This window comes from Haliotis rubra, unplaced genomic scaffold (genome assembly GCF_003918875.1).
Source record: "Haliotis rubra isolate DU_JTF1 unplaced genomic scaffold, ASM391887v1 Scf102, whole genome shotgun sequence".
Taxonomy (NCBI): domain Eukaryota; kingdom Metazoa; phylum Mollusca; class Gastropoda; order Lepetellida; family Haliotidae; genus Haliotis; species Haliotis rubra.
The window spans coordinates 1,158,171-1,180,456 of NW_025764915.1; the positions used below are offsets into that span (position 1 = coordinate 1,158,171).

At 41.1% G+C, this 22,286-nt stretch overlaps 1 protein-coding gene across 1 annotated transcript; it reads right to left on the reverse strand.

The window, feature by feature from the left end:
- Positions 1-7,735: 7,735 nt before the first annotated feature.
- Positions 7,736-14,771, reverse strand: LOC124270226 (kelch-like protein 24). The gene is made up of 4 exons (XM_046705267.1): positions 14,621-14,771; positions 12,221-12,404; positions 11,018-11,391; positions 7,736-10,362 (listed from the first exon to the last, which is right to left on the reverse strand). The coding sequence occupies exons 1-4, from the start codon at positions 14,635-14,637 to the stop codon at positions 9,006-9,008; spliced, it is 1,932 nt and encodes a 643-aa protein (XP_046561223.1). The 5' UTR covers positions 14,638-14,771; the 3' UTR covers positions 7,736-9,005.
- Between the last annotated feature and the right edge of the window lie 7,515 nt (positions 14,772-22,286).

The window sequence follows — 22,286 nt, forward strand, 5'->3', positions numbered from 1 at the left end:
TACGTGCGACAGAACAAACACAGTGGCACGCTGTCATTGTTAATTATGACATGAAATGCACCGTTCCTGTATATTAATAAAAACTGGATAATGAAAACAAAATTATATCTATCTCATCAACACAATGAAGCGAATGGCTGGAAATGTTGATGCCACAATAACAATTTCTTCATTATTTCACCGCCGCTAATAGCTTCTGTGCGTTACCTGTAGTGTGTATTTATAGACGGAACCAAGTCCTTTATTCACTACACATATTCAGACACATATGATCAATACCACCGTGTCCCACCACATCACGGTCAAGGATATGCGATAAATCCCACCAGAGTCTTTGTCAACAGTGCAAGGTGTTCAGATACAGTGGGGGCGGTGGGGAAGCCTAGTGGTTAAGGCGTTCGCTCGTCACGCCGAAGACTCGGGTTCGATTCCCCATGTGTGAAGCCTATTTCTGGTGTCCCCGGTCATGATATTGCTGGAATATTGCTAAAAGCGGCGTAAAACCAAACTCAGTCTCTCTCTGAGATACAGTGGGTATAGCCTAGTGGTAAATGCGTTCGTTTGTCACTCCAAGACCAAGGTTCGATTCACCATATTGACGCAATGTTTAAAGGCCAATTTTGGTGTCCTCAGCACTAATATTGCTGAAATATTGTTTAAGGCGGCGTAAAACCATACAGACTCACTCAGATACAGTTAAACCTCCTTATCTCGAAGTCCTTGTACCATCGAGTTCGAGATAAGCAAAGCATCGAGATATCCGTAGTTCGAGACAAGCGGTCGTGTATAGGTAAACAGAATTATGTCTCATTCAACCAAATTATCGCGGTAACGGAGAATTGACAGATAAGCCGGCATTTTAACTACCAACCATTCATCCATCATTTACTGTCAGATTTACTCTGGTAGTAGACACGCCGTAGTGTATATTGCAGGGGCGGTGGGGTAGCCTAATGGTTAAAGCGTTGGCTCATCACGCCGAAGAACCGGGTTCGAATCCCCACATGGGTACAATGTGTGAAACTCATTTCTGGTGTCCCCGCCGTGATGTTGCTGGAATATTGCTAAAAGCGGCGTAAAACCAAACTCTGTCAGTCAGTCAGTATATTGCAACGACGTTGAAGCTACCAAATGCTTTGAGGTTTTTCCAATCTTTCACCAGGTGCCCCGTGTCTGCACACACTTAAACTAGGACACTGACACGAATGTCGTAACGATTACTCTGCTTGAGAGTTGTTTTGCCAGAATAAATCATTCTGTTCAGAAATTCTTAAACCAGCTGTTAAACGTACACAAAGAAAATCGAAGTCCATGATATTTTAGGCCAACGAAACGACTTTAGTTCTCCGTTTCCGTTTTATGACCCAGCGCGGTGGTGATTGAACTCCTCTCATCCGGACAGGGCGGTGGGGTAGCCTAGTGGTTAAAGCGTTCGCTCGTCGCTCCGAAGACCCGGGTTCGAGTCCCCACATGGGCACAATGTGTGAAGCCCATTTCTGGTGTCCCCCGCCGTGATATTGCTGGAATATTGCTAAAAGATACGTCAAACTAAACTCACTCACTAACTCACTAACTCACTGAAAAGATGTTTAAGAGCACCTGATTCTTTCATGTTATTAGTGTTATTTACTACTGTCACTCACTCACTCACCCACTCACTCACTCACTCACCACCCAGCAAACGCTGTATTCACAAGGCCCTCAGCTGATAACATCAGCTAAAACCAGCCTTAATGACAGGTGCGAAACGGTAGGATTGTTGAAAATATTTGCTGTCTGTTACCGCCTTTGCTGGTTTTATGACCTCAGACACCAAGAATGAACTTCATCGACTGAATCATATTGGGAATCGAACCTTGTCCTTTGCGAGTACAATCATTAGTTCAAAACATTAATACCTGTATTGATTACATACCGTCATGTTTCAGGTCACGTGACAGTAATATGTTCCTACATAAATTACTCACTATTTTCATTAGTTTTGTGTACATTCACGTCGAAACATTCTTCATTAGCAATGCCGTTGCTTTATCAGCCTTCCGATATTAGCCGAGTTTATTTACAAAAGCGCGAGTTAAGTCCTCGACGAGAACAAAAAGGTGTTTGACTGGCAGTTAAATAACGACAGTTGAACATTACGTAATAAGATATTTATATCTCCCCGCCACATAATAATGTCACGTGATCGACTCTACGCGGGGTCATGGGTCAACTTCGAAAAGTGCACCACGCGACATCTGCTATGCTATCGGGTTTGTTTTCCCAGCGTTGCAATCAACGATTCTGAGAATGACTCATTGTAGTGGGACCACATGTTGTATTCACAAAATACAAAATAGAAGCTGGTATACATGTATGTCGAAACCTAGTGTACGCGTATAGTAGAGCTTGCAGTGTTTCTGAACGTCAATCTCGGACGGGGAGTATTGATTTGTTAGTGTTTGACAACGCTGCAGGAATTGTTGACACGATTCGAAATCTGTGTCAGAGCAGCGTCTGTGAATCTGTGTTTGAAGGACCATCCACACGCCAAACATTTCCGTTTAAATAATAAAAATGTATTTTCAAATGCATTTATAAGGAATCGTTATAAAACTGACAGAATTAGCTTATGCTTTGCTTTGTTTGTTGTTTTACGCCGCACTCAGCAACATTCCAGCTATATGGCGGCGGTCTGTAAATATTGGACCAGACACTCCAGTGATCAACAGCATGAGCATCGGATACGATGACATATGTCAACCAAGTCAGCGAGTCTGACCATCCGATCCTGTTAGTCGCCTCTTACGACAAGCATGGGTAGCTCAAGACCCGTATCTTCACGGATCAGCTTATAAGCTCTGGTAGGCTATGCAGGGGCGGATACAGCTTTTTGAGAAAAGGGGGAGGGGGGGGGTGCACACTATTGAGAAAAGGAGGGGTGCACACTTCATTTTCACCCGAGTTTCAATGGTCATTTAACAAACATTCAGCACAAGGAAGGGGGCAACCCCCCTCTGGATCCGCCTATGCTATATATAAAGCTTTGGGAAGTTTGAGTCATCAAATCAGTCATTATCATACTATTTACGCAGTAGGAAATTAATTTGAATGTATCTTTTGCTTTCTACTTCCGTCCGTGTCGATTTTTATCTTTTTCCCGGGGAATGACATTTGTAAAAACACTAACACTGGTGACGTCAGAGTGGTCTAACACTCCCACTGAGCATGTACAGAAGTACACATATATCGCCAAATACTATGGCCCACAGACCCCGAGTTGACGACAGTTTGGTTTAAAACGGACACACGGCATTTACTGAAGTACGGATAACTCGACAAATTTGATGTCCCAAAGAGACCGATGTGACGCCAGAGTTTTCTAATAAGGACACCGCATTTGCAGAACTACGGATAACCCGCATACTTTGGCCCATAAACCCCGAGTTGACAACTTTTTGGTTTGAAACAGGCACACAACATTTACAGAACTACAGATACCTATACAAATCCGACGGTTCAAACACTAATGCACGACGCCATAGTTGCCCAATAATGACATCGCTGCAGAACTACGGATAACTCGACAAATAACATGGCCCATATACATCGAATTGAACAGAGAATGATTTAATACTGACACATTGCACGTACATCGGATAACTCGACAAATACGCCCCAAAGACATAGGCCTATCGGCGTTTATCTTAACTACAGCCCGCTCTAATTCAAACACACTCTTCTAAAAACACAGGTGGGTTAATGTCCTGTAAGCAATTACGTGTGGACACCATTCGGCCTTGTTGCATGGCCTTTAATATGATTTAGGTGAGCCCGAGGCGTCTCGGCCGTTAGGTTAAGTGATTCATTGTTTTAGATGTCCATCCACGTTCTGTATTCTCAAACAATGCAGGTCTCATCACCATTGATCAGTTTACTCTGCCTGCTAATCCCACGGCGACAGCTGAGGGTTTTGTTTATTTGTTTGCTTGCTTGCTGGTAATGCCTATTGTTTCACGGTTCGTGTTTGTTGAGCGGTGCAGATTCAAATCTTACACCACGGTGCCGTGAAACAGCGTCGCCAGGTGCAGCGTTGCATCATTGGAAGAATGTGGCGGTGGCCTTGAACGTCGGAGTTTGGAGAGCAGGTGCGTAAGTTCTTGTGACGCTGCTACTGACAGAAACATAACTAAACGGTTAGGTCATTTAAATTTTACGCCGCTTTTAGGTCATTTGAAGAGTCAGATACGTGAGCAAACAAGGAAAAAGATACCGGGGCACACTCATATAAAGCTTTTAACATCACAGTAAAACTATTGTTTACATTACATCAAAAAGCATTGTTTACGTTCAACAACAGTGTAACAAAATACTTGTCACACAACATGCTACCTAACAAAGTCAAAGTGAGTGAGTGAATATTGTTTTACGCCGCTTTTAGCAATATTCCAGCAATATCACGGCGGAGGACACCAGAACTGGGCTTCACACATTGTACCCATATGGGAACCGAACCCGGGACTTCGGCGTGACGAGCGAACGATTTAACCATTAGGCTACCCTACCGCACCGATACAAGAGAGTCACAACAAGAATCATTATATCAGTGTTAGCGTTCAGTCATGTGACTGATTACGGTAAAACCATGTCAGTCTAGACAAAGCAGGACGACCATCCCCAGGATGTTCTGCATACATGCAGTCATTGTGTAATTGACATTGCGAACAACGTTCACGCAACTGAGATACAATGACAATCAGATCAGTCACTGAGCCTGGCCCCACCATTGATGTACACCATCTCTTTATACAATGTTACACACAGTGACCATCTATTAAATAGTCTACTACATAATGTTCTATACAACTGTACCCGCCATTTGACTCTATTCAATGTTCAGCGACGTAACAGTCTCTCCTAGTGTAACACAACGTGATGTTTTATGCGATATCACATGGCGTAATGCACTTTTAGTTTCACAAAATAATGTTTTTTTAGAATGCACTTTTAGTTTCACAAAATAATGGGTTTTTTAGAATGTTGCACAACATAATGCTCTACCCAGTGTTACCCGACATAACGATCGGACCAGTGATTTACCATGTAATGCTTTTTTACACAACATACTGCTCTATACAATGCTACAGCATGTACAGTGATTTTAAATACATCACATGATATAATGTTCTTTTTAAAAAATAAAGAATATAATATTCTATACAGTGTTACTTTTAGTGCTTTTTTATATTACAATATAATGTTTTAAAAGTATTGTTTTGTGTAGTGTAACACAAAAACGCTCTATCCATAGTTACACAATATTGTGCTTTTATACTATGTCACACAAAGTAATGCTCTATCACTATGTCACACAAAGTAAAGCTCTATCACTATGTCACACAAAGTAATGCTCTATCACTATGTCACACAAAGTAAAGCTCTATCACTATGTCACACAAAGTAATGCTCTATCACTATGTCACACAAAGTAAAGCTCTATCACTATGTCACACAAAGTAATGCTCTATCACTATGTCACACAAAGTAATGCTCTATCACTATGTCACACAAAGTAAAGCTCTATCACTATGTCACACAAAGTAATGCTCTATCACTATGTCACACAAAGTAATGCCCTATATACTTTCCATGTCTGATAGCTTAATTAATATATTTTATAATGCTGCACATTTGATTGCTCATTTCAGAGCCAGACCATGAATATGAACAGTGATACAATATGATTACAAACAATCTAACACAGTAGAATGTTTCAACATTACATCTCACACCTTAAAACGTCAATAAACTTAAAACGCCAGTATTTGAATCCATTGAGAAATGGCAATCACGGATGATTTCACAGACGCTTATAACAGTTATTTCACAAGGGGTTGCAAGGCTAAAAAACTGTCACAAACTTATATACTCCCCATCAAAAGTTTAGACTCACTGGAGTAAATGTAGCCACTTACTATCAAGTATTCTAAACTAGATTTTGTAAAATAATCCATACAGTTTAAAGGTACTGTTTATACATGAGCTGATGTATTGTAAAACAAATTCGTGACGATGAAAAGTTTATTGTCATGTGTTCAATAAATGATGAAACTCGGTGAAAAATGGCGATTTTTTAAATCAAAACTTTACACCAAAACGCAGCTGTTCACATGCACGATATTTCCACATGCTTTTCAGCAATTTGATGCATGATCTTCGTGCAATTAATCTGCATAAGGTTTGCACATGTTTCCTCCAAGTTAATGGAGAAATTCATCTTCGTTGTAACCATATGTACCTTATAGTGATTGATTTAAGCGAGTCTAAACTTTTGATGGGTAGTATATATTGTCACTGAAAGGGTCTTAGCACCAAGCAAAAGGACGTTTCCATTGTGCTATGACTCCGTCAGTTAAAATATATACATTGATATTTAATGCAGATATAACATTTAGCATTTACCTTAGTAGGAGGAGTACATTTGTTTTTAACAGACGCTGCAGATCTCTGAGTGGCAACAGCAAATCAACACTGAACGGATCGGCGACTATGGGTGGAAATGTTATATTTTACGAACGCTTCGATATGAAATGGCACATTACCTTGGGATGGATCGTATTTAGAAAATACATTTTTTCACTTAAATTTCGTTAAAGTACATAACAAATGTAATCATCATCATGATGTTCTGTTTACTTCAACAAAATCATTTCCTTTTCAATTTGTGTTTCGATGTTTACTGGAGGAATTGCAAACATTTAAGCTGAAACGACACATTGAAGTGACAATTGTAGAATATGTTTTGTTAGTTAGCGATGAGGATAGCTGACATTTTGTCGGGAAAGTGGATGTCATTTAAACTTGGTTCGTCTAACGTAAGTTAATATGGGTTTACTGTATTTATACAGCAGCGTATCTGCACTTGCGATCGCCTTTGTGTGTGCCTGTGCGTGTACTGCTTGTACTAGTTAGAACTAAATGAACTGAATAGTTAGCTCTGAGTTTAACGGGATACCCTACTCACCCACTCAGACACAGTACACCGAGCCGACCAGAATAACTGGATACCCTACTGAAGCCGGCCATCTCTTGGTTAACCCCTTAGGGGCCGTTCATAATGTATGGCTTTTTTTGTTTTTGTTTGTTGGGGTTTTTTTGGGGGTTTTTGGGGGTGTTGTTTTGTTTTTGGGGAAGAGGAGGAGAGGAAAAAGAGAAGATATGATGATTTTTAGGGGGTGGTGGGTCACCCATTGTGTTCGGTGGAGGAAGGGGTCGTCAATTTTGTACACGTTTCCTGGGAGACAGCAATTTTGTACATAAAAATATTTTTAAATTATGCTTTAAAAATATGGAAAGGGGAGGGGAGGTCATTGACTTTGTACATGACATGCAGTGGGGTCACTTACTTTGTACATAAATTTTAGGGGGGGTCATTCACATTGTACATGCTTCTCCATGAAAATTATCATCACCACCACTAGCCATAAATTATGAAGGGTCCATAAACGCCGAGCGCATGACAGGGTAACACCAAGTACCCATTCGTAACTACTCGTGTCATTCCGGCAAGCCGGATGGCTAGGTCACGGAAAGAGTCGAGTATTTACGAATGACCAAGTAAATTTTAGCGTCCATTTATATGATGCGGCTGGGGAGTGAACCACCTACCATCCGCACTACGGGCAGGGGTTCTATCCGCTAGACCACGGTTATCGCCGAAGAGACAGTCCGAGACACCATTGTGAACGTTAACGTATTACAGTAATAACGTTTATTCGTTTCGAACGTTTATTTAACACAAAGCAATATATGATATACAATGTAAAATATCGACGCAATACAGGACATACATTCCACTTGCATGTTAAGTACGCAGTTACAGCAACACAGAGCAACGCTAGTCTGTCTCCATATCATTCTGACAAGAACCGAGGGTTCCGTGCAATTACACGAGCCTCTAATAACTACGGGCCCGTGAAGATCCGGGTTAGAATTGATCTTCAGCAACACATGCTTGACATAAAATGCATGTCATCGTCTCCCAATTGCGTAGATCGATGCTTATGATGTCAATCACTGGACTGTCTGGTCCAGAATCCATTATTTATAGACCGCAATCATATAACTGGAATATTGCCGAGTGTAGCGTTAAACAATAAACAAACAAAACAAAAGAGCTAGTGAAAAGGGAAAAAATATGTTCAGGGACTGAAGCAGGTGTGATGGGACCATACTGGCCGTAAATGTATTTTAGAAAGCTGTAATATCTATTTGAAACCAATTCAACGCATAATCCTGCAAACAGAACTAAATCATGCATATCAAATAATTATCGTTTTTACACAAAATTGAATCCTGATTACAATACAAAGACGGCGACTCCAACATTAGCAAAACTTGGGGATCGAACTCAGCTGGAAAAGCGAACGCTCTAGCAACTAGACTACCCTACCAATCGACTTTATTGATAACAGCAATAACTAATACATAAGTTAAAACTCTTACTTATCCGAATACATCTTTCAAATATATGTTAACTAGAAATCGTTAAAAAACGTGACGAGCATCGATATCACCTGAATGGTCTCAATGCATGACTTGATTAATCGAGATTAAGCCTTAAATGTCAAGTAGCTTCACAGTGCGATAATCATAGATCTCTGCATGTGCTATTGTTATACGCTAACTGTAACATGGTACTAAGGCAACCAATTTGATAAATACAGTGAATATATCTTTTTTTTTTGTAGAATTCAGATGTTAAATTAGATGTCTAAAGCAAATACAATTTTAGAATTTTCTTATTACTTAGAATGTCGATGTAAAAGATTTACATCAAACTGAAATGTTATATTGGTGGCAGTACGTCTAAATATAACTGACGTAGTAAACTGCTCAAAACATTTGGTAGGTTGTGGAAGGTTATCATGGATGTTGGCAAACGACTGGCTCAAGAAATCCCTGGCAGGTTTCTTTTCAGTATCTGTTAACATCAGATTTCCTCCACCAAGAACACAGCTCCGAGTCTAGAATTCGTTCTGTAAGAAAGGATGCCTTCGTGTCTTCGCTTTGTATTGTTCAGCTTTGTATTGTTCACGGAGTTCTAGTTCTGGGTCAAACAGGTTCTGACCCTGGACGTTGAACCCTTCTTGAGCCAGCATGACCTTCGGCAGGACCAGCGACTCCATCTTGAATCCACAGAACGGTATTGGAAGTTTTGTGTCAGCATCTGCAACGCTTCCGGACTTCACGTTGACCTTGAGGATCTTATCCAGGAATGTCCCATTCTCATCCTGTCCACCGACCACCATGAGACTGTGCCCGTCCACATACAACCCAAACTTGGATCTTCCTTCAAATTCCGCAACCTTTGACAAGGACTGGGTGGGGTCGAACCGGAAGACCATCCCTTCTTGAGTGAGGACATAAATGTTGGAATTGAAAGCAATTGCTGAAGTTGCTGATGTTGACTCAGGCAACGATGCTACCAAACTGCACTTTGTGTTGCTTGGATCGAAACACTGGATGGCAGAAGAGCTCTGGCCATCTTCATCCGTTCCACCAAAGGTATATATTTTTTCATTCATCACTGCAGCAGAGAGGCTATCCAAAGGAATCTCAAGTTTTCCAACCTTGGACCACGTTCCTCTTGTCGTGTTGTATGCCTCAATGTCCTTGACGATACCGCTGTCCTCCTCCATTTGGGAGTTTCTTCCTCCCAGAATGTAGACATTTTCTCCGACAACGACCATGCTGTGGCACTCTCGTCCTGTGATGAGGGATGGTTGATCGAGCCAGTCATTGTTGCCTGGGACGTACTTGATGAATGTGTTCAGACTCCGAGATCCCCCAGAAACATACATCTCATTTTGGTAAGTACATACTGCAAAGTCCTCACCAGGTTCTTGAGGCATGGAAGCAACCGTGTACCACTTTCTCCGATTCAAATCATAACAAAGAACGCATTTAAGTGGATCATCTGTCATGAAATATCCACCAACGAGAGCTTCAACCTTTCGGTAATTGGGGTCATTCCTCAGTTTGGTCTGCTTTGCCATCACTTTCGATTTCTCATCTGGCTTCATGTGGCAACGCGTGGCTTCCATCACAAATTTAAAGAAGCAGGTGTTTTTCTGCATAAGATCATGATCCAGGAGGAGTCTGTCATAGACAAAGGACGACGACATCTTGGGTACACAAACAAGGCTCAGCAGGTCTTCCATGTGTTCTTCCCTCTCAGAGAGGTCAGATTGGATCCATGAAATGACAGCGTCACAGATGGGGTCCTCGCTGCTGGAGTTCAACTGGTCATCGTCCAAAATGGCTACAACGTCGTCCATGTCCAAGGCCAAGAAGTCTTCCTGGTGGCTGACCTCCTCAAAACTGAAACATGGATGTGCTGAACTTAAGTGGATGGATCAAATGATGGTGAGTATTCACAGACACTTCGGGTTAAATTCAAGTTGTTCACGACTCATTTCGGACTATGACGTTCACGTAATGTGGAGTGAAAACTAAAAATCCTTTCAACAGTGTCTATTGAGTGTGAGTATGAGTGAGTGAGTATGGTTTTACGCCGCTTTTAGCAATATTCAAGCAATATCACGGCGGGGGACACCAGAAATGGGATTCACACATTGTGCCCATGTGGGGAATCAAACCCGGGTCTTCTTCTTAACCACTAGGCTACCCCATCGCCCCTCAACAGTGTCTAACATTGTAAAGTTTGTGACCGGTTGTTTGCAAACGACAGCATTATTTCAGATTTATCATGAAGGCATAAACAAACTCAACTCTGCAAAACCTAAGCGTAATAGCATGATACAACGATTAGGCTTCATACAGTTAAAAACATCTATCTTAATATCAGCCTAATGGCTGCTTGGGTTGTCCGGCTCTCAACGGAAGCGCTTTTCTCACCCAATACCTCTTGAGTAAAATGTATGACGACCTGGCTATGTTCAGCACATACCTCAGCTGAGAAAAAATGATTTATTTTCATTTATATTAAGTCTGTAGTTATTGATCATAGGCTTACTTTCTCAAAATAACTGCCCAGGCCGTGTCCACCAGTGCAGGACAACCGAATGTCTTGCCTGCTTTCCAGATTCCCATACAGTTACTCGAGTTGAGACTCTTGCTCATGTATTCCACACAGGCTTTCTCCAAGGGTTTTATCTGGAGCAGGACTGCAGCTTTCAGAATGTCCTCCACAGATTCCGAACTGACAACATTCTCGCCATAATACATGTACAACAGGAGGAGTTCAAAGGTTCTCTTGGAGACATCTTGCAATTCTACCTCCCCATTCTGGCTCTCCTGCATACCGGAAGTAAGAAGGGACCGGAAGTAGCCTGACATGGCTGCCATTATCACTTGATGGCACTTAAAGACCTTGCCCTCAACTTTGACCTGAAGATAATAAGACATGCGACCTTATGGATAACAACTTTTTGTTTATTGCAAAGAGTGACATTTCGATGTGTATTTTTACAGTTTTTCGAGCTAAAAGTGACTGCAAACAAGTGTTGAGTAGTAAAAATACAGAGTAAGTTGTGACAAACATCAGATTAACATTAACAACAGTATGTAACTGAAAATAAAGCATGCAGCTTTATGGATAACAACTTCTTGTTATCACCTTATTGAACAGAGCAACGTTTCGGCGTTGATACACGGTTCACAAGCTAACAGCCCCTGAGCAATAAACAAGAAGTTGTTATCCATAAAGTTGTATGTTTTATTGTTGACTCACCAACTAGAATGCAGAGCAAACAATTACCATGTAATTGAATAACAAGTGGCACATAATTGGATGAGGTGAGGTGAGGTGAAGTGAAATGGGGTTTAACGTCGTGCTTGAGAATATTTCGCTCATATGACGATGTGCATGCGTGTGTATGTGCGGCTGCTTGTACTAGCCCAGACTTAAGCTGGTTTTATAGTGCTAGCCCACTCAGATACCATGCCGCAGTTAATCATGAATACCCCACTCAGACACAGTATACTGACTCCGAGCCGACCAGACCTTGTTGTACCCATTAATGCCGAGCGCCAGGCAGGGACCAACAAGTACCACATTTTAACGTCTTTTGGTATGACGCGGCCGGGGATCGAACCCGCGACCTTCCGCTCTCCGGGCGGACACTCTAACCACTACACCACGGAGGCGGTCTCATACTTGGATGAGACCAGGTGGGGAGTAAGAACTACAAATAGCAAAACAATTAAACAGTTTGACCTGAAGGTCGGTGAGTTCTTCTTCCTTGAACATGCTGGCCAAGGCGTCGTGCAGGTGGGTCAGTACCTCCCCACGAAGAAGAGTGTCCCGGACGGAGGGTTCTGTGATTGTCACCCCTTCATCATCCGATAGGGTTTCCTGGACGTAGCGCAGGCTGGCCATCTCTTCAGGATCAAAGTCGTCTCTATAAAAGAGTGAGTGAGTTTAGTTTTACGCCACACTCATCAATATTCAAGCTATATGGCGTCGGTCAGTAAATAATCGAGTCTGAATCAGACAATCCAGTGATCAACAGCATGATCATCGATCTACGCAATTGGGATACGATGACATGTGTCAACCAATTCAGCGAGCCTGACCACCGGATCCCTCTATAAAATAACAAAGGTTTACTTTTCGTTAGACATTCATTTAATCATTATCCACTCTATGTTGTATTTTATTTGTCAATGGGGGCACTGGTGGCCAAATCGTCTAAGGAGCAGTTCAGCGCGATGTGCAGAGTTAGGTACCCCCAGTCACATCGTTGTAATCAGACATGGGCTTCATACATTGTACCCAATGGGAATTAACCCGGATCTTCGGCGCGACGAGCGAACGCTTCAGCTGCTGCGCTACCCCGCCCCGCTCTTAATGCATATAGGGTGTCACAGTCGACCAATGCACTACGATTAGCTTACAGAGTTGCGTCCCTTAGTTGTGGGCGTATGATTGTGGGTTGACATTCCAGCTTTACCCTCATTACGTTTCTAGGTTTGTCAATACGATACCCATTCTCGTCCTCGTTGGTTTAAAAAGGGTGAAAATCACTAAATCCTGAATGTCGTCCCACATAAAGCCAAATAACTGAATTTCGTTTCAAAAGTTTTTATAAATATTGTTTTGAAAATCCCACTTTTAAATCCAGGAAATAACACCAGGTGACAGCAAGCCCGATTATGGCATTGAGCACTTCGTCATTTAAAAATTTTCCACATTTCCTCAGCATCATAAATTCATTTCACTTTCACTTCTACACTGTAAAAATAGGGAAACCCTAGTTTCGAATCTATTGTCCACCTATATTTGGTATTTATAGAGATATCCGTCAAATAGCAAATAGGAATATGCTGAATCAAGCCCGGCAGAAAATCAGTGAAAAGAAGGATGTTATGTGAAACCCCCGTTGTTTAGCGGTATTTATCTCCAATGTTTCCCTGTAATACTAAACCAGCCGATTTGGTACGTTGTCACACAATCATCCAGCTAAACTAGTCTCTGAATAAATACAGCTTTGATAAATAATCCCCTTCAAGGCCAAAAGGAGCCCAAGTGAGATGGGAGAATCCGAGGAAATCTAGACTTACTGCATTGAGAGATTTAGCATAACAGAAAGGACTGAGAGGAAGGAGAAATAATGTGGTTCAGGGGCTGTGAGACAGACTACGAACCAGCTAACTGAACCTTATTTGCCTAACGACAAGCTATTAGTTTGTTTCCATCATTTTGATATTCTAACAAAATATATATTTTAAAACAAAACATTGCTGTCATTGTGTACAAGTTTTGCCCTTCCCCATATGTAGACAGTAGATTAATCCGTGAAGGTCCGGGTTAGAATTGGTCTGTAACCCATGCTTGTCGTAAGAGGCGGCTAACGGGATCGGGTGGTCAGACTCGTTGACTAGGTTGACACACGCGTATCCCGGTTGAGTAGATGCTCATGCTATTGATGACTGGATTGTCTGGTCTAGACTCGATTATTCACAGACTGCTGCCATTTAGCTGGAATATTGCTGAGTGCGACGGTAAACTAAAAACCAAACAAACATAAAAAGTAGATTGGTATTTTCGAGTATTATTCCGCTATAAATATTCACACTTGAGAACCCTGTACTGCGATCCCAACATCAGGCGACCCCAGCCGAGTGCTGGGTGGGATTTGTCACTGAAAGCCCGCCTCACACTCCCTACTGTAGACTAAGGCTTAGTCTCTGAATATATAAAATTTTGATAGTAACAAACAAGCCCATTGATATTGAAAAGGAGCCCCTGGGAGACCAGAGATTCAGAACCTGGGGAAATCTAGACTTGCTTCGTTAAGGGCTTTAGCACTACAGGGAAGGCTAGGCTGTAGGGAAAATAATGTGGTTCAGGGACTGTGAGACAGACTATCCCTACTGCAGTAAGTTGAGTAATCAACCCAATCCTGTTTCTCGCTAAACGCAATGTCAGCTGTGGCATAATATCAACTGGTGACCAATGCACGCATATGAAACACAGACGCATGCACGCTCGAGCGCACACACATCCAAATATTTCTAAAGAATAGCGATACAAGTAAGTAGGACGTAAACTTGGCAAACTATATATCTGAATACCAGCCATTGGACGCGGGCTAAATATGGCGAGTTTACTCACGGTACTAGTGAGGCCATCCTGTAGTCAACGCTACTTCCTCAGTGTCCTTGTCTTAGCAAATGAAACTGTAACTGGTTATTCCCACCCACTGCGTATAATCAGAAAATTCCAAACCTATCGGCATTCCCTACTTTCGCTTTCAGGCTTCCGGACTTAGTGTTAGTCTAAGGGAGGTAAGTCGCGATGGCCTCCGATTTAATAAAACTTCATACGGTTATAGGTAATTGTGGGATCGAGTCCCCATACAAGCATATTATTTTTCAAGCTAATTTTACCATACCTTCATGTCTGTACAATTAAATGTCTTCGTCACAATTGACATACATTCATAACAGAGAGTTATATCATGCAAGGATAATATTTTCATCCGTGTCAAGAAGTTGCAAAACAGTGACGATAATCCTCTTTACATATATAAATTGTCATGTATACGTTTATATGCTGTCGACTAATCGAGAACATATAATCACAGATAGCCTGCGAGTCTAGATACTCTCTCATTACCTTATATGTACTCTATTGCATACATGAAAAAAACTCTCTGAAGGAGACCTCGCTTACCGACGTTCATCTTCCCTTGGCAAGGTAGTTAACTGGCTATAACAGTCCAGTTTCCACCCTTGTCGAACAAGCAATATAAGAGGCTGGATCTTTACACGTGGAGGTACACATACCAGCCGAAAGAGATCGAGCCCCGATATTCCAGTGGAAAATGGACTTTCCTGATCAGTTAACTCCCCTTTAGGATGGTTGCTAGTCTGTCATACAGACCCTAAAGCAAACATATCTAAGAAAGCCCACGCAAGTCTAGAAAATGTGGCAAGTCTAGATTTCCTCAGCTTCTGAAAATGAAGAAAGTATCAGGGCTCCTTTTCATTATATATTTTCTATTTACAATGAATTTTTCTTCAGTAAAATATGTTCATTTCAGAGACTAGTTGTTAGTCTAGATGGTTGCCGCAATGCATTGCTCGATACAGTGTACACTCACATGACTGCACCATTCTGTTATTGTTAGAGCCAAAAGTGTCAGTAATAAGTATATCTGCTGATATTTTGTTTGTCTGCCAGGGATGAAGTCTCGAATCTTTTCGTTACCTGACCAGGTCGTTTGCTAAGGTAGTTATATTTATTTTTTACTATGAACTTTTTTCAGTAAAATATGTTCATTTCGGAGACTAGTTGTTAGCCTAGGGGTGGCATCACGATCGAGCCAAATAATAGTTAAGAGTTTATACTTGACTTTGATATGGGCAAGTGGGCACACTCTTGCCTCGAGAAGATGAGCAGAGTTGTCATTCGGATGTATTTTTCGTATTTCTAGTGAGCAAACCAATTCTAATTTTCTTTAGTCTAAACCTTTAAAAAGAAATATATTTATGTATACTGTGTTTGCAGAGGCACTTTTCCAAATTCAGAATTGATTGGAAAACTGACGCTATAATTTGTTTGTGAGTGTCGAGGTTTCATCTACATTAATATACAGCTGATTTTAATACTGAACTTGACATAACCCTAGTACCCAGTACCAGATATTATAAATGTCATTTAGTGGCATGAGAAAGATTGTGGTGTTAATTGTTAGATGCAGGAAATGACTGAAATACTAGAGAAAACATCATGGCTTGATTCGAACCGGAGCCAACATTATCGAAGGGTCTTTATTGTATGTTTTTTGTACGAGAATTACAGTTATCTACCCTTGTGGTGTGAATGAATATGGCAGACTTGATCGTTATAAAAGTTTCGGGGTGTTACGGTCACCGTCGGTTGTGTAAGAGCGACAGGGGATTCGAGACTTGTTTCTAATTTACTCACAGGTGCACTTTATATTATAAACCACGAATTCCCACCAGCTTCCACCACTATTTTGGATTTAAGAGGTGAGGTCCACCTCTTTCAGTGAGTGAGTGAGTGAGTATGGTTTTACGTCGCTTTTAAGCAACGTTCCAGCAGTATCACGGCGGGAGACACCAGAAATGCACACATTTTACCCATGTGGGGAATCTAATGACGAGGGTACGCTTTAACCACAAAGCTACCACACCGGCACATACCTCTGAGGGTGCACGTTGGAAAGGTTTCTTTATGTGAAAATGTTCGTGTAAGTGCAATATCTTACTTCCACTTTCCGTGAAATGAATGGGCTGACAATCCTGTGAAACCCAATGTTCTTTCACTTGTGACACCTCAATATACCAATACAAACGGTATAACGATATATTACGTAATGTTCGAAAGTCATGAAATTGGAGCTGTGTGCACGTGCAGGCGTCGTGTAACCCGGGCTGTTGGTTTCAATGTTCCATGGGCATTGCAGGTTTGTGGTGACAGAGCTGCTGCCAATGTCTACTATTCGCAAATTAAACCAATCAGACGAGGAATGAACCCTGCAGAATAGGGTAAGTCGTATGTAACAGTACTAGTGATGCTTGGCGTTCCATATTTGTCGCAATGCCATTTTACATTTAAGAGAGTTCTCTACCTGTACGGACACGGCTTTTGATAATGTAAGTGACGGTTGGGTTCGGGAGTATTTAAAACAGGACTTGTTCCAGTATATACTGGAAAATATACGTGTCGTAAAAAAAAATAAACAGGTGCCCATAGTGACGACGTGCATGCGTGTGTATGTGTATGTGCAGCTGCTTGTACTAGCCCAGACTTAAACTGGTTTTATAGTTCTAGCTCACTGAGATACCATGCCGCAGTGAAGCTTCACACTCTGAAATATTCTTATGAAACAAATGGAGTCAACGGGTGGAAATAACCCATTGCCCGACGTTCGAGTCCAGTGTTTTTTTCTGTCGGGCAAGCAACATTTGTTTATCACGCTGTACTGGTGTCCAGTTGACATTCCAATATCAGGGCAAGTGATTTTACCTGTGCCACTGTACCGGAATACACTAGTAATTTTAAAGTTATTTCCACCCCTGAATTGGAGTATTGTGTATATGAGGTGAAATTGGGTTTATCGTCGTGCTTGAGAATATTTCGCTCATATGACGACGTGCATGCGCGTGTACGTGTATGTGCGGCTGCTTGTACTAGCCCAGACACTAAGACACAATATACTGACTCCGAGCCGACCAGTCCTTGTTGTACCCATTAATGCCGAGCGCCAGGCAGGGACCAACAAGTACCATATTTTAACGTCTTTTGGTATGACGCGGCCGGGGATCGAACCCGCGACCTTACGCTCTCCGGGCAGACGCTCTAACCACTACACCACGGAGGCGGTCTGGACACGAATGAATAATAATACTGTGCGCAATCAGAAAATCGACCATAGGCGGTGGTAGCTTAGTGGTTTACGGGTTCGATTCCCCACATGGATACAGTGGTGTCTGGTGTCCGCCATCGTTCTGCTACAATGATTCTAAAAGCGGTGTAAAGCCATACTAACTCGCTCGTGTCGACCTCATATTGCAAGAAATTGGATTCTTGGGGTCAGACTGACCTGGCCCATTGTATCAGCTACTGGTTAGCATGACCAAGACTCGATTATAGCCACTGAATATTACCAGCCGGCAAAGTTAAACATTACTCGTATCTGGTATTTTCACATTTTGTTTGTTTACATGTCAGACCAGTCACTGTCGACATGAACACTAATCCATGATTATATTATTTCGATATACCGTATACGTCATATTCCGATATTTGACATGACCATCGCCTGAACAAGAGATACACAATACTCCAATTCAGGGGTGGAAATAACTTTAAAATTACTAGTGTATTCCGGTACAGTGGCACATGTAAAAATCACTTGCCCTGATAAGTTTTCCGCTCTACCGGCCGATTTTCTTGGTGATTTTTTAAACAAACAACATAATTAACATTGGAATGTCAACTGGACACAGGTACAGCGTGATATACAAATGTGCTTGCCCGACAGAAAAAAACACTGGACTCGAACGTCGGGCAATGGGTTATTTCCACCCCTGGACTTCATTTGTTTCATAAGAATATTTCAGAGTGTGAAGCCAATTTCTGGTTTCCCCGGCCGTGATAGTGCTGGAATATTGCAGAAGGCGGCGTAAAACCACACTCTTCCACTCATAAGAATATATACTATTGACACTTTGCTAAGGATCAAATCATGGATTCAACAGAAAACTATGATGTGGGGTCAAATTTGGTTTAAATATCTAAGCTTATTGTAAGCATGGATTCTAGGTCATTTCAACCTGTGGAACCCATACCTGCTATTGACAGATGTTGTGTACTTGTCAGTGACTCGTTCCATGATTTGCAAAATGGTTGATTCGTGCCATGAAAACCATTTTTATGGTTACTCATGTATCAAGCGCATAAGGTTAGATTAAAGTGACTGTTTGCCTAAAGAGGGATTACCATATTATTATTTATCCAGTTTTAAATGGATACAATTTCAAATTATAAATCTAAATCTAAATAATTATAAAAGTTGTGTTGTGAAGTTTTGTGATCCTTAGCAAAGTGTGAGTATTGGACAACATGGCCGACTATAGTGCGTTGTGCATCACTCATTAACTGGTCAAACAAAATAACGTTGATCGTGTGGACAAAATGGCTGATAAATGTGACTTTAGCCCTTTTCGGGTTTTGTCAGACCAATTCCTACAGCATGAATCGATTTTCGTGTTCTTGGTGTAAACGTAACGTAAACACCCAGCGTTCATGTACCGCCAACGCTCTGACGGAAAGTCACATTTCACAATGTATTTTACGAGCGCTTTGTATATTTCTTTGTTGGAGTTGCCTCCCTTACTCCACGTTTGTTTATTCGTCCTCTTTACTTCTATCGATCGCCCGTCGCGATCACCCTCATACTCTCGCTGGGTTTGGAGGATGCTCTGTGGAGCTGAATCTCATTCCCAGTGTCATAATCCCCTTGTGGACATTTCGTGTAAACTGGATATCGACAATAGTACTTAAGACTAAATTTAAAGGATGCACCAGGTCGGAAGACACCAATAAAAACCAATCGTGTAAGAAATATGCAAACACGAAGGGACTCAATTTGATTTTGTACCAAATTGTCGATTGTCACTTTGAAATAGCCCATGTCATTTACATTCTACACACGACTACTATGATAAACCAGAATTATCAGTTTCTTTTTATGGAAACGATATTTTTTGTTGTAGAAACCTCGAGATCAGAAAACTCCTCGAGAGAATGTTGTATTACGAGACGTACAAATGAAACCGCCAGTTGTTTTCCAATAATACGGATCCGGATGAAAAGGGCAATAAGTTAACTTCATCGTCTTTTTAACAGAGTGTAAAATAATGTAGTGAGTGATGAAAACCAATACATTGTATGAAATCAATTCAGTTTGTTTTAAATGGCGTTTGATTTACATGAGTTACAATAATACCTTTCTCTTCAACGTTTGAAGAAATATTAATTGCTCATATCACTCTTCACATGGACTTTCCGTAAGTATATTATCGACCTAACTAGTTGCTAGGAAAGTTACAGGCTCGAACTTCACACCTACTCCTTAAGCGAGTTCGTAAGAAGGAAAGTGAAAGGACAGGCTGAGGACTCGTAAAGATCCGGATTATCATTGGTCCTTAGAAGCCCATGTCGTACGAGGCGACTAACGGGTGGTCTGGATCGCTGCCTTGATTGATGTATGGCATCGTATCCCATTTGCGTAGATCGATACTCATGATGTCAATCACTGGATCACTGGTCCAGGATTTTGTAGACCGCTGTTAATTTGCGGAGGTAGAAAAGGCAGCAAAACCATGGGTCAGATTGAGCTCCTGCCAAAAAGCGACCTTGTCCTCCAATATCATGACTAAAGCAGAGTCTACGTATATTTGGACCATAATTCCGGAGTAGTTCGTGATCAGTGTTGCACACAGGGAGCCATCCCAAGACAACACCTGTCCAGGACCAAATTAAGTCCCCTGCTGTTTGGCTTTTTTGCTGCGATTTAATGTCGACCTGGGCCTAGATTTTCGAAGCACTCTTAGCGCTAAGATAGTCGTAAATGCCATACATTAACATTAACTTACGACTATCTTAGCGCTAAGAGAGCTTCGAAAATCTACGCCCTGGCTGCCTAATCTTACTTAATCCTTAAAGAACAATTTACATACTATTCTACTACTTCATGAAGGTTTTCTCATGGCAATAATAAACCACATTTTGAGTCTGACAAAAATTTGTAATTGTCGTTTGTGATTTATACAAATGCTACTTTTATCACGGTTGGCATACTTTTGTAAATTTTATTACAATCATCATATCGTCTATCACACTCCAACAACTCTCCGTAAGTCAGTACTTAAAGTTAACAAATGCAATCTAACGTTTACGACAACCGTGAATCGGAGGAAATCGTCTGCTGTAGAGCACTAAGGCGGGAAAATGACAGGTTAGCTGTTTAGCATGTACATTTGAGCTATAAACCCGTCTCTCATGTCTGCAACGATAACTATGGCGAAGATAAAATGCCTTTTCTCAGGGGATACGGGGTGGTCGTAAACTTTTCCGGAAATTGCTGAGGATTTTCGCTGAGAGCACGCAACAACGAGTCGATGCTCTAAGCTCAATCTGACAAGGATTTCGACATCGACATGGCGCCGAACAAAAGTTGATGAAAAATTTAGCAAGGTGCGTTATTAGAATAATATAAGGCTAATTGAAATAGGTAGTTTCAAAAGACTAATATCGAGGAAATTAAAGATGCTGATGAGATGAGAATTTAGTTGTGTTGCAAGATTCCAAATTCTACTCAAAACAGCCCTTTGAACATAAACGTACAATTTGGGGATTAAAGATGTTGATTAAAATAACGGTTTTAGGAAACAATGGCTCCCGACTAGGTTGCCGTTATACAAAATTTATAAATAGTATCAAAGCCTTAGTGATGGCAGTTGGGATTCACTTGAACGTCCAGCATGTCACGGCTTGATTGCTCACATTGGTACATTGTAAAGCATAGTTATATTTCGTCTTGACCAGCGTTTAGTCTCCGAGATAAAGTTATGTTATTTATAATGATATATTATCTACAAAATATCAAACATAAATCCAAATGGAACATAGAACAATGTTGGATTTCATGAAGTCTGAACTCGCAGTCCTTTTACATGAAATTGACAAGCTGGGATATAACTTACTCTGTCAACCAAACATTGAAACAAATATATCCAAGAAAGTACATTCAAGTCTAGAATATTTCTAGATTTCCACAGTTTCAGAAAATGAAGAAAGTTTCAGGGCTCCTCTTCATTATATTTTATTGTATTTTTTGTTTATTATGAACAGTTTTATCTGTAAAATATGTTCATTTGAGAGACTAGTTGTTAGTCTAGGATATAACTGAAAAACCCTTAAGCGGCTTCCAAACCAACTCACTCACACATATCTTACCTCTCTCTGTAGAGGTGTGATATGGGCCGTTTTTTGGCACACTGGAAATGTCAAATTTTTAAATATCTTGCCTTCTCCTTTCTTTCTCTTGTAAGTTCATAAAACTTTTGATAGGTTCTTAAATATTTCAGGTCCTGTGGGCCAAAAATGGGACCTTGAGTCCTACCTCTGTTAAGAATCACAATGCTTTTGATTTACATGTTGATAAGAGAAAAGGTTGTCGCAGATATATGAAATGTCTGGAAACCATGTTACTCTGTAATCCACCCGATAGGATTCCGAACAA